The 13,796-nt window shown below is 40.7% G+C and overlaps 1 protein-coding gene across 2 annotated transcripts in view; it reads left to right on the top strand.

The window, feature by feature from the left end:
• GALNTL6 (polypeptide N-acetylgalactosaminyltransferase like 6) overlaps window positions 1-13,796 on the top strand; it is a 491,552-nt gene that overhangs the window by 448,120 nt on the left and 29,636 nt on the right. For both annotated transcript variants that reach the window (XM_050896088.1, XM_050896087.1), the window contains one exon: window positions 8,246-8,353. In XM_050896088.1, coding sequence (XP_050752045.1) covers window positions 8,246-8,353 — 108 coding nt within the window. The remainder of the gene's footprint in view (window positions 1-8,245; window positions 8,354-13,796) is intronic.

Genomic DNA, 13,796 nt, shown 5'->3' with positions numbered 1-13,796 from the left:
GTACTATAGAATCCAAGTAAGCTGTGGCATGTCTTTAATTAGCACCACTAATGTTTCGATGCAAAGGAAAGCGTACAGGTATGTTCAGGAAGATTTTTCACAAATGTGTGTGCCAAATATCATGTTTATATGTCCAAATTCACTGGTGGCAAACATGGAATAACATTTAAGAAACAGTATGTTTGATATTCTCTGGCCTAATTTTCTTTGGAGAAGAATTTCCTAGATGTTGGAATGTAACTTCACTCCACAGAAACATTCACACATTATACAGGGAAAAGATCACTTAACAATCAAGATTCTATTAAGGAAAACCATCTTCTCAACCAAAAGCCTCTGCATTACTGTACCAGACACATTCACAGTCATCCCCACAACTCAAGTTACAGGAGTGTTTGCTACAAAGCAAGTGGAAAGCCATGAGTGCAATGTGGGCTTAGAGTCAGAGAAATTGGATCTTTTAGAAAAGTATGATGGCTAGATCTGTGCTAGTCAAGACTCAATAAAATAGTTTGTCTAAAGTCCTCTGACTTAAGGAATTATTAGCTTCTTCATCATGAACTTAATATCAGCTACTCTGCTCTGCTCACTGTAATCTTCTACTGCACTTTGCAAACTCCAGACACACAATGAATTAAAGTCTGGTGCTGGATCAAGGGCCATCATGCAAGCTCAAAGGAATCACTAATAACAGCAAAGCCATATTGCTTTATGAGTTCAAGATGCTAAGACAGAGTTCAAGGACTGATTAAAAATTAGATTAGCAGGACAACTGGTTGCCTGGGGAGTCAGGCAGCAGTTCCTTACAAGAAGAGGTCAAACTAGATTTAGAAAAGGTACTCAGGCTGGGAAGCTTGGAGGGAAAGTGTTGATTTTGATGTTTCTCTCTGGCTGTTTCACTAGATGTGACCTGGAGTGACAGACACCAGGCTTCAGTGCAGAGCATGGTCCTAACTAAAAGTCTTTTTTTTTTTGGGGGGGGGGGGGTTGCATTGTCTCATTGTACAGGGACAGAAGGTGGGTGGTATAAGCAAAAATATATGTTTGTGTGGTTTTGGGGGGGAAGGGTGTTCAATGGAAAAAGAAAGATACTACAGAGAGTGAGTCTGCAGTGAATCTAAATTTACTGCAGCGTAATTCAGTAAGTTTCTCCAAAATACAGTACACTTTATAATGTTTCTGTGACATTTGGAATTGTGCCATAGCAGGAAAGGAAACTTCCTCAAACTTCAGGCATGACTATTCCAGGTGCTGAGTTGTCAGGAACACAGACAGGTTAAAAAAAAAAGCTGCTGCTTAAAAATTTGCTTGACTTTTATTTCCTCGACTACAAAAACCAACATATTCCTCTTTTGTTCTTTTCTTGCTTGCTAACATTGGTGCAGAGGACAGCAGCAAGCACAGCACTGGGTGCCATGCTGATTAACTGCTGTTTCCGAATCAGAGCACACGCATGCACATTCAATGGATGGTGAGGCAGCCACAACCTGTGTCTCAAAATACGACCTCTTCATTAAATAGTTTCTTAGATTAATTTTTACATAAGAAATAATGTGCAGCATTTTAATTTTTTGGCAGCATAACCTCGGGATCAATTTTTTAATTAAAAAGATGTATGGTATCTTGCTGACAATACTGTGCAGCGTGTGCTAGACTTGTGAAAGCTGGCAAAGCACTGGAACTGACCTGATTAATAGCGGTTCTTCTTGATAACAAGGGAAGCCACTATTTAGGAAATCCTAAATTTAAATCTGTTAGAAAGGCACAGTTGATGTAGTAATCTCCAAAATATAGAGTAGTGAAAGATACTAATTTCCTGTGTTTGCTGAAGATCCCTGTGGTGGGTTGACCCTGGCTGGATGCCAGGTGCCCACCAAAGCCGCTCTATCACTCCCCCTGCTTAACTGGACAGGGGACAGAAAATAAAATGAAAGGCTGGTGGGTCAAGATAAGGACAGGGAGATCACTCAGCAATTACCACCACAGGCAAAATAGACTCGACCTGGGGAAAAATTAATTTAATTTATTACCAATCAAATCAGAGTAGGGTAATGAGAAAATAAAAACAAATCTTAAAACACCTTCCCCCCACCCCTCCCTTCTTCCTGGGCTTAACTTTACTCCTGATTTTCTCTACCTCCTCCCCCACAGTGGCGCAGGGGGATGGGGAATGGGGGTTTGGGTCAGTTCATCACACGTTGTCTCTGCTGCTCCTTCCTCCTCAGGGGGAGGACTCCTCACACCCTTCCCCTGCTCCAGTGCGGGGTCCCTCCCATGGGAGACAGTCCTCCACGAACTTCTCCAACATGAGTCCTTCCCATGGGCTGCAGTCCTTCACAAACTGCTCCAGCGTGGGTCCCTTCCATGGGGTGCAGTCCTTCAGGAACAGACTGCTCCAGCATGGGTTCCTTCCGCGGGGTCACAAGTCCTGCCAGCAAACCTGCTCCGGGGTGGGCTTCTCTCTCCACGGGGCCGCAGGTCCTGCCAGGAGCCTGCTCCAGCATGGGCTTCCCACGGGGTCACAGCCTCCCTCAGGCGCATCCACCTGCTCCAGCGTGGGGTCCTCCACGGGCTGCAGGTGGATATCTGCTCCACCGTGGACCTCCATGGGCTGCAGGGGGACAGCCTGCCTCACCATGGTCTTCACCACGGGCTGCAGGGGAATCTCTGCTCCGGCGCCTGGAGCACCTCCTCCCCCTCCTTCTTCCCTGACCTTGGTGCCTGCAGAGTTGTTCCTCTCACACATTCTCACTCCTCTCTCCAGCTGCAATTGCTGCTGCCCAGTAACTTCTTCCCCTTCTTAAATATCTTATCCCAGAGGCGCTACCACCGTCGCTGATGGGCTTGACCTTGGCCAGCAGCAGGTCCGTCTTGGAGCCGGCTGGCATTAACTTTATCAGACACAGGGGAAGCTTCTAGCAGCTTCTCACAGAAGCCACCCCTGTAGCCCTCCCCTGCTACCAAAACCTTGCCATGCAAACCCAATACAATCCTTTACACTGGGCATTTCTTAGGCATCGTAAATCATACCTTAACAAAAATGCTAATGGTGATACCCTAGCCTCTTTGAAGCTAGTCACCTATATCTAGGGTTGAGAGTTGTTTTATCCTTATCCATGTCAACACATCTTCCAGATTCTCTTAATCTCTGTTTTCCAACACACACCTTCAAGTTCATTAATCCCTTTCTTTATCATCATCATCATCATTATTAATTCCCTCCACTGCTGGCAATCTTGGCAGGAGATAGGGAGTGGGGGATCGTTACCACTTGTCAATGCAGTTGTAATCTATATGAAGAACTGACAAACATGCCATATTGCCACTTTTCTCAGCATTTTAGAGGTACCAGTGAGTATTCTTGAAATACCCACAGTCATCAGTTCCCAGTTTACACAGTACAGTTTTAATATCCCTGACAGGAAATCTCACTGCACCACAAGTAAGTCGTTTTGCTGTTTGAGAACCCAGTGACTGCAGATTTGCAGTCAGTGATCCTATTTTTCAATTGTTTCTTGCATTTAGCTGACCATTCTTACTACATGGAAAAGTTCATAGGAAAGTTTTTTTCTTTCTCCTTTTCTACAATTGCTAAATCCGTTCTTTTGGCTTATATTTCAGGAAGAGTGACTGAAAAATCCCATAAAGTTTTTATATTCTTATTTTCTACAACTTTTTCAGCCCCATTGTGGTAATACATCTCTCCTGTTTGTAGTCCGTTACTCTTACACAATGCTAAGAGCACCAAGCTGACAGCTTTGCATGACGTACTTTATATTCCTCTTCCACCAGTTTACTGTTTGTTTGGTTTTTCCATCCATTTTGGTGTCTCTCACTGTTGTCTGTCTTGTTACTGACTCTCAGCAGCAGCATATTTCTCAATTAGTTTTGAAGCCTGATCCAAAATCCATTCAGTCCCCCCTCAATCTCTTACATAATCTGCTATATGTTTATTTTCCTGTTCCACAGCAACACATCCTCCACTGCTCAAAAATCATGAGTCTCTTACTGTAGTAATTATGATTACAGTGTAGCATATGGATTGGAGTCTCATTCTCGCGTGCACAGTATTTACATTTTCCAGATAGTCCCCAGGCTGGATCACTCATAACCTAGAGAGATAAGGCAGGGGAAGAAAACCCACAAGAGCAAGCAGAATTCCATTTAAAGACAAAGAAGTGATGTGAGAAGAGGGTGGTTCACCCAAAGTCCCACAAGAGCTGTGGAACAGAGCCAAAAAATGCATCTGTGACATCTAAGCTCCAGTCAGGAACAAAGCCACATAACCACAGCTTAATCTCTTTTAAAGCTTGTGTTAATGCCTGCCTTTTGCTTTCAACCATCCCTATAAAGTATTTTGCAACGTTCTGTTGGAAGGAGCTATATAAAGATAAATTGTGATATATTATGTAGTTGACGCATAAACTACTCTTCTTTTGATATTTCTAAGCTGAAATTGCATTGTTTTGGTTTCGTCTTTGGTTTTTATACCTCAGCTGCAGACCAGATTCATTGCTTTTGTAAGAAGGAGACATTAGTGATCTTGAGAGTTTCATTGCTTGCTTCTCAGATAAACAGAGAGGCATCAGTGTTGTGATATCATTTTGCCAAATGTCCCACACCACCTGAATTCCTTTCATGGTACACTGGAGGTCTGCAATATTTAACACAGAAGTCATTCTCCAATTTCTTGCATTTAGCGCATGTGACATAAAAATGCACATTTTAAAGACAAAGTTGCCAGAATTGATCTTCCCAGGAAAATATAAAAAATGGTTTTAAAATCATTCTGAAGCTGAAAGATAAACAGGAACAGCTGCTAAATGTCCTTCAAGGCAGCCCAAGATTCATTTCAATTACCCTGCACAGCGCACCTCAGGTGCAGCACAGCATTTTCAAGTTTTATATCTATCAAATATAAGCCTAACACAAAGTGTTATTTCCTCCCTCTTGTTATTGCCTCAGTATATCTGACAGATTTTTTTTCTAATTCCTTTTCTCCTTTTCTTTTCTTTTTTTTTTTCTTACTGATCTCCTACTGCTTTAGAGGAAATGCAATATATGTCTACTGCAGCTCTCATTGTCTGAGTTAAAGTAATACTGGCCTATATACATATATTTCTGCTTTCTTGTCTTTTTAATTTGTTCTGTGGCTGGCTGACCTTTGTCTGAGTCAAACTGCTATGCTGTCCACTCTTCAAAGGCTAAGAAACCTTGATTAATCGCTGTAATATCTTGTCTAGCCTTTGAAATAACACCTTAATTTAAAAAACAAGAACAAAGAGTAAACATAGGTCTGCGCTTTCATTGGTGCACTTGGCTGTTTGAAGAGCCACAGAGAGGAGGTTCCCGCTAAAAGAGGTACAAGTGATGTAACATACAAACAAAGTATTGGTAGAAAAGTGAATAACTTTTTTTTTTTTAATTATGGCATTACCCTACTTATTTTAACACTATCATTTTTGTGATTTTTTAATATGTTTATGAACATGTTTTCCAGTTAATTAGGTGACATGGGATTAAACAGGTGAGGATTTCAAGGTTTTCTTTAAGAAGCAAATTTTACAAAATGTTTTTGAAAAGAAAATAGTTATCATGTCTATATGGCATTGCAAGACTGCTCTGGGCGGTAATGAGCTATTTTGGCATGGAGGCAGAGCATTCATTTGGGTCTCCATTTCCAACCCACCAGTAAATTTCCTCCCTGAGGACTGTGCTCACTGGGAGACCAGACAGGATATCCTCACTGCAGAAATAGGTACTGAAATACTCTTGATTCCATCAACATACGTGCTTCCATTTGGCAGAGTGATGCCCAAGACAGCTGCCTTTATTACCCTGTGCCACTAACCCGCAAAATTTGTCTCCTCTTCTGAGATGCTAGCGTGCACCAGAAGCACCTACCCAGAGCTCCTGTGCCTCAGTTAACTCTGTGATGGGAGGTGGTAAGTAACAGCTTCCTGAGTAGCTCTCAGCTGTACCCGACTGCGCAAGGGTGTCTGTGGAATTTCAGGACAAAGCCAAGCACATGATCTTGCCCCACTTCTGGTGGTTTCAAACCTTCCTTAAACATTTACACTAGCGTATTTAGGTTTGTCCTGGAATGAGGTGTAGATCCTCAAACATTTCATCACCAGGTCTCAGCTGGATGCCATGGCTGACAGCTAAGAGACTGTAAGGGCTAATACACAAATGATCCATAAGAAGCAGCTTCCTAAATCACTTTGCAACTCAAGCCTTTACTCTAGCCCCCGTTTTCTCTGTTCACAGCATGAATAGCACAATCGGTCTCAGGGGCTGAATTCCAGCATGCTACCTTCAGCAAGTACTTTAAGTCACGCTCAAGCACTGTTATCCCATATTGCAGTGTTTAGCATCTGCATGTTCAGATTACTAAAATTTAGTCCCAGGCTCACAGCCACGCTGCCAGGACCAAGCAAATATACCCACTGTAACACAAACAGGCAAGCACAGCAAAAGAGGCCAAACTCTTGCCCATTTTCACTATTGTTGTAAATGAATGGAATTAATGATTTTGCTTTCCTGTGATTTCAAAAAGCCAGTAGCTACAGCCAGCTGGTGGGCAGGACAAAAGAGATGGAATAAGAAATGTATGGTAAAAAAGTGTAGAGATGCACATTGTTCTCTGCAGGCTTCATGCAGAATGTCAAGTATTTGTGATCACATCGTATTTTCCAATACCTTTTTTTTAAGGGTCTAGTTACTGTTGGTTTAATTCAGAGCATATCAACTTTTGGATTAATTCCTTTCTGTATGGAAATTGTTGGAGAAACTTTTAGTTGTCTATGTTCTGCTCTGCTTTAGCCTCAGTCTCAAACTTATTTCACACCATTTCGCTCCAGAGTGCATCAAATACAGATAAAATTCCTTCATATATGTAATGCATGGACCTAAATTCTCATCCAGATTCATGGAGATGTTTCATGAAGCATCTTTATGTATGTTCACATAAAGAGACATGGAAAGGACAAGCCCTGTCTCCTTCTCAGCTTTGGTGTGGTTTTCTTTTAAATTGGGTGGAAGGGGGTTGGGGTTTTTTTTGTTTTCAGTCTAAAGGCTGAAAGCTGAGGCCACAAGTGTCCCTTACGTGGAATAATAGCCATTCTGGTCTAAATCTGTGGGGAACAAAAAATTGTTTAGCCAGGATTAGGAAATAATTTTTATAATACCAATATTTTTACTCTAAATTAATTTTAAACTCTTGCTCTGTGGTTGGTTTTAGGATACTTAAAGAGTTCTGCTTGGGAGTTTTGGGGCATGGTTTTGTTGTTGTTTTACATTTCCCTGATTTGCAAAGTCAGTTTGCTTTTTTTGAAATCAGAAAGTTATTAATGTTGTCAGTATGCTACGTAAGTTGTCTAATACCCATGTTGGAGTTCAGTGGCTCTGCATTGCCAGAGCATAGAAAATCATGTCCATAGGTTGGCATGATTGCCATAGTTCCTCTGACATGGCACACAACCTTGCTTTCACGTACACTTGCTAAAACCTAGTCATGCTAAGTGAAAAATTGTGAAGAATTCCTTACTTGCTGCCCATCAGGATACAGCTTGATTTTTAGAGCCGTGAAGTACTTGCAGCTCCCATCAGTTTTGACTGTGTTTTGGTTGCTCAGACCTGAAGCATCAAACCTGTGTACTCCAGATGGTTCCATCTGTTTCAGTATTAAAGTATTAATGATGAAACATAGTGGCATGCTCTTCGTCCTCTGCCTACTTAAATTTGATCAGAAGGAAATTTATTTTTGTTCCTTTTTCGTTACAACATGAAGAGCATCCTTACAAAATGAAGAGCATCTTAATATTTAAGTTCTGTATTCACTATATAAGCCAGGTGTTTTGGGGAAAAAAAGAATTTACTTCCAATTGATGGCTTGTTTTACTCATATAGCCTTCTTTTGAAATTTTGATCCTGTATGTTTTAAACAACAGACACAATAATATCTTGGTTGTGTCGCAGGAGGACCATTGGTAGATATTCTAAATATGTTTTATGATTTTATTTTGAACATACTCTGCTTTTGCGCAGTGAGATTCTAGGTAGGAGAGTCTGCCATGTTACCTAATCCCAGCTATCAGCACGCCGAGAAGGCCAGCGCTATGACTGTGGGAGGGGTCAGTACAGAACGATGTGTCATTTTCACATACCCATTACTTAAAGTGCCTTTTTTGCCTTATTTGTTTCCAGGAATCATTCTTTCACTTGCTTTCTGTCTCCTTTCCAGGTGTGGATGTGCGGAGGTGGCATGTTTGATGTTCCATGCTCTCGAGTTGGGCATATCTACAGGAAGTATGTCCCATATAAAGTCCCTTCTGGAACCAGCCTAGCACGGGTGAGTAATTGGGTCTTGCTGTTTTTCATTTTCCTTCGTCATCAGTCTCTTCATTCCCTGTGAACTAGTTTCCAGTAAACCATTAAAATGGAAAAAAGAATGTTTCTTTATTTTTCTGAAATGAGTTGTGCAATTGCTGCAGTTATGCTGCCTTCCAGAGATAAGATTGCCAAGAATAAAATGGAAGCTTAAAAATACAGCGTTGGATGTCTCAGCACAGAAGCGTGTTTCATGTTGATTCAAAAGAACCTAGGAATAACCTACGGCTTACGGTTCTCAAATTGCATAGTGTTGTCAGTCATAGTTTTTACAAGCAGGACCAATTTGAATGCACATTTTCTTATCAGTCGGCAGAACAGGCAGAATCTCGCAGAAGGGATGTTTTCTGAGGCAAAAGGACTGAGTAACAATGATTTGAGCGACTGTCTAATTGTTGTGTAAAACCTGGTTGTGGAATACAGCCAGCTTGGAGCCGTGTGAGTGAGAAATTACAAGACCTCTAGACATTTCTCAAAGACTGCTGAACACATCCATATCCATGAGGGGCTTTTTGCCCAAGAGAAAATGTTCTATAACTTTCTGGATATGTTCACGGGATGTCAAAAGATGGGAGACAAAGGGCACAGATGTAGCTTCCAGGCAGATACTAGTATTTATTCATGCTTGAGTTTAATTTTTTCTGTTTTAGAGGATTTTTTTGTAATAAAATGGCATTAATATTAAAGTCTGTATATTGCCATAGGGTAATATTTTATGAATCATATTTTTTCTTAATAATGAAAATGTGGTATGAATAAAAGAATAAATTTCTTGCTTTAAGGGGGAGATATTCTTGGTTTCAGCACCACAGGACAAGGCTTGCTGAATAACTGCAGCAGAGGAAAGAGGCCGTCTGTGCTGCCTGCCTGACAGCTGGCTAGACAGAGAGAAGGATTTGCCTTAAAAGAGCATCAGTGCAGACAGTGCGACACACGATACAATAATGGGATTAGCGGTGGTGTTAGTGGTGGTGACAAAAACTGTACTGACTAAATTGTGAGATTAAAATCTTCCCCCAGTATAGCTCTGGGTAGTATCAGAGTTTCCCCATCCAGATTTTTGCACTGGCTGAAATAAACTGCTTCGTTTATGGTATCCCCTCCAAAAATCACATACAACTTGAAATAAGAAATCCAAACCTCAGTCTCTGTTTTCCTCTATTACAGCACAAAGTATCTCATTAGAGAATATGCTGTCTCGTGCATTACCTGTAGGAGCAAAATAGAATCATTTCTGTTTGGACTACTAGCATCCGATACAGTTCAACACTTAACTAGCTTTCATGGAGGCACCGTGAGTACTTAGAGCCGTCAGGTAGCCACGGCCTGCAACCTCCCTGTACTATTTATTTTAGCTTGATTTCAATAAGTCACTTGTGAAATATTACCAAAAAACATTCCCGGTTATAAAAATGAAATCTCTGCCCGTGCACAGACTGACTGCCCTGTATCTTGTGGGAAAAGATCTAGTGTGCTGACAGGGTGGGTCTTATCCTTCCCATTCAAATAATGGATAGTTTCTTCTGTGTTGTGGGGGTCCAAAACATGATGCTCAGGTAAACTTCTGGCATATATTTATCACTGACAGAAAATTTGAATTCTCAGGTTCCTAGCTTCTTTCCAGTACAATATTCTAAACCAAAACATTGATGTTAGGATACATTGCATCAAGGCTGCCAAGAGCACAAGATCTTCTGTACCTTTTAGCGTTTGGGGCTATCTCAATAATTAGCCAAGGAAGAGAGTTTAGTCCCTGACCCATCAAACTGTGTGTAATATTAAGCCTAAAAATATTCTCTTTTTCTCATCCAAGCCAGAAAAGAAAAAGCAAGGACATATTCATGTTCAGTGTGTCAATCACTTTGATACAGACCACTTGTGTTCCAAATAAACTGCCCCAAATGGAGCCGTTAGCCAAAATAACACTAGGGGAGTATGGACAGGAGTGGCCTGGATATTTCGGCTATCTTTGCATTATCCTCCAAATATTATATTATATCCTCCAAAGATTATCGTCTACCTCTTATGAGTGTTTTATCTAAAACATTCCTCTAGTTCAAGAATATAATGAATAACACACTCAAGAATATCTGGAAGTATTATCCCTGCTGCCAAAAGCAATACTTTTCATTACTAAGTAGTTTCCACCGAGGTTTTTACTAAATCTTTTTCTATCTTCAGCTATGTAAAGGAGGATGCTGGAGATGCAGTTAACAAAGGAATGAGCCCTAGGAAGCCCAACTGTGATTGTATAAATGACTGCAAGAGCCCCTTCATTAATCAAGGGAGAGTTTCCCCTTGTGCAGATACTGTGTTAAAGAATGACAGATTTTCCCATCCTATCCCACAGCAGCAGCACAAGGGATACGGAGAATGGAGTTAGGAAGAGGACAGAGCTTCTAGACAAATTCAGGCATAGCCCAAATCATGCCATGTGTTTCCTTTCAAGCTGTTTCAGTTTATGTTTGCCCTTAACAAATAATGCTTAAAGTGAGCATTTTACCTTCCCTTGGGATTTCACCTCTCTGTATCTTTTAGCAGCAAGTTTCAACACACAGTTTCAGCCAGCTACGTAACGCCTGACCAATCTAGATATCTTTTTAAAGAGCTGTGACCTGGCGTGAGGATCACATACGCTTTATTAAATGAGAGACTTGTCAAAAACTCTGTTCCGCCTCCCCATCACTAAATAACCATTAGTGTACCACACGCAATAGTATGTATCGTGACATTAATTTTCCATGTCCTTCTTATCATATTTCTTACCTTCTTATCTGTCACTCAAGACCTGCAAGGCCTATGCATATTTTTTGCTGACGCATACTCCATAAATTGAAAAGCATCCACATGTGAAACATTCTGTCAGTAAAACTGTTTGGTGGTACAGAGCAAAAATAAAGCAAGCTGTAAACATGCGTAGTAGATTTATAAAACCGACTGTGACAACCAAATGCAGATAAAAAAGCTGAATATTTTTGTCTAGAGATGTCTTAAGATGTTGCTTCTTGCCAAATGCAGTCAGTGTCCAATTTACAGGTAATTGCACATAAAGAAAGATTAATGGGCATGCAGATGTCAATACTGATTCCACGTTATAATGTGGAAGCACCACATAATTATTCATTCATTCCAAACCTGTCAACTTCTGCACAAAACTGCAGTGACTAATAACTGATTTTGCCTGTTTGTTTTAGGTAAGACATATAGAAAGCGAACCCCCAAATCTTAAAGTCCTATGCAAGATGTTGCCTTATTAAAAACTTCTGAATTTTTTTAGTGGATTATTTTAGTTGCTTTGTGGTATTCTTGACTGTTGCTTCCTTTTTAACAATTCTAGCTAAGCCATTTTCTTTTAGCCAGTTACCTATGAAATTAGACTTTAAAATATTATTAGTGTTTTCTTGTAGGTGTATCTCAGTTCATTATTTATTTTATTTAGTTTCCTATTTGGGGGGGATTTTTTTTTCTATTTGTGATTCTATAAAAGCCATAAGAAATTTATCAATAAAAGCTCACTGTTCCATAGGATATGCAGAGATGAACTCAGAATTTCAAAATATATCTACAGAAATTTTTTTCGTTTGCAGGTATTTTACACACCATTTTAGCATTAACTACAGAACATTAGAGCATTAGGCCTTTCTGAAGGGAAGGGCAATCCCACTGAAGTTCAAGTTTGGATGCTAACCCAGCAGCGTGGTGAATCCTAACCTTAAGTTGAATTCCTCCCTGCACACCAGGACGTGGGATCCCAGAGCACAGTGATCCTCTGACCCAGCAGGCACAAGCACGATGACATTTGCCTCATTACACAGTGTCGCTGAATTGGAACTTGCACGAGTTTGGGTTCAGGAATTCAGCTGATAAAGGTGGGTTCAGATTCCCACCTGAACCATTTGCTCAGCCTTTTCGTGTGGCTTCGAAAGGGATCTTCAAAGAAAATTGCTGTAGCTATACCATCTGGTGCTGTGACCACGTTTTGACAGAGCTTCCTTTAATATTATGACCATTTTGGTGGGGTTTTTTCCAGCTGCAAATAATGTTTGGGGTTCTCTTAAAGCAGCCCATGAACATTTTGTTTTAACTTTCCAGGCAAGTTAAAGAACCAATGAGAATCAGTTAGGTAATGGCTATGTTTTCTCGTGACCGGAGTGCAAACCAATAGATGTGGCATGCTATTAAGGGAGCACTGCTGGCACTTTTGCAATCACCTCTGTAGCACAAAAGACTGTAGCACAAAGTCAGTCAGTTATGATTCGGCAGCCACAGTAAGCAGCTGAAACATCAGCTTAGAATATGCAAATTATTTAGGAATCAAGCAAGAATCACCTTCTTGCAACAGCACAGCTATAATACATGATAATAATGATGATTATACAATACAGCTTTTAAGTTTCCATTCTAACTTTTTTCGCTTAGCAGATTTATAAATTCATCATTAAAATTAATTAAACTAAGATCTCAAACAGAGCACTTGCCAAAGAAAATCTTCAAATTAATATCCTCTAATCCTTGAATACAAGAAAGTCAAAGTAATTTTTTTTAAATGCTAATTTTTTATATTTTCTCCAATCTGAATAGAAGTTTTGCTTTTAAGATAATAAATGCAACAGGACAGCATTTGGATAGCTTAGCTATCCAAAAGGAATACAAAGAAGATGGAGAACTAGATGTTTCTGGACAATAACAACATCAAAGTGGTGGTAGCTGCTTTCCAGGATTCGTTCAATAGGCTAGCACTGGAACCCAAGCTACATGTCTAAAGAAATCTATTTGGAATCAAACCCCTGAACTCTCTTCCAGGCTTAGCTGTGGAGGTGGGGTATGGTCTATACGCACCCACAGAGTATGGGTCTGTAAAGCGAGCATGGCAGTAGCCAACAAATCTGCGGAGATGTTGTTACACCGTCACTCCGCTTTCCGCAGCTCCCCTACAGCCAGCCTGCAGAGACCTGCAGCCGCAGAGCTGGGGGCAGGCAGCATCCTCACGGGGACCATGCCCATCCCTGCCCTCCAAGCCCCACAGGCTGGCCTCAAGCGAGCCAGCGAGCAGAGATGTAGCCTTTAGTCAGTGGGCTGGTTTTTTGGCTTTTCTTCACTTTTTTCCAATGTGTAGGTCTGAAACTTTTTTTGCGGTGGAGATGCAAACCTTCATAGAGAGAATGAAATCCTGGCTGTCTTCAGATGACATCTGTGGAATTTCAGTTCTAGGTATTTGCAAACTACAGGCTGAGAATAAATAGTCTCTTGCTTCTCTGCCAGCTGTGCTAACTCTCACAAGATTTATTTATACACACCACCAGCTTTGCCACCTAGTTAGCATACTGTCTTCCATGGAGAAGCATTTATTTTATGCCTGCAGACATCTCTTTATTTGGTTGGGGTTTTTTTTACACAAATACAAA

Source organism: Gymnogyps californianus, chromosome 4, assembly GCF_018139145.2.
Source record: "Gymnogyps californianus isolate 813 chromosome 4, ASM1813914v2, whole genome shotgun sequence".
In the NCBI taxonomy this organism is placed as follows: Eukaryota; Metazoa; Chordata; class Aves; order Accipitriformes; family Cathartidae; genus Gymnogyps; species Gymnogyps californianus.
Note: the sequence above shows the minus strand (reverse complement) of the source record. Positions and strands in the feature narration are given on the sequence as shown.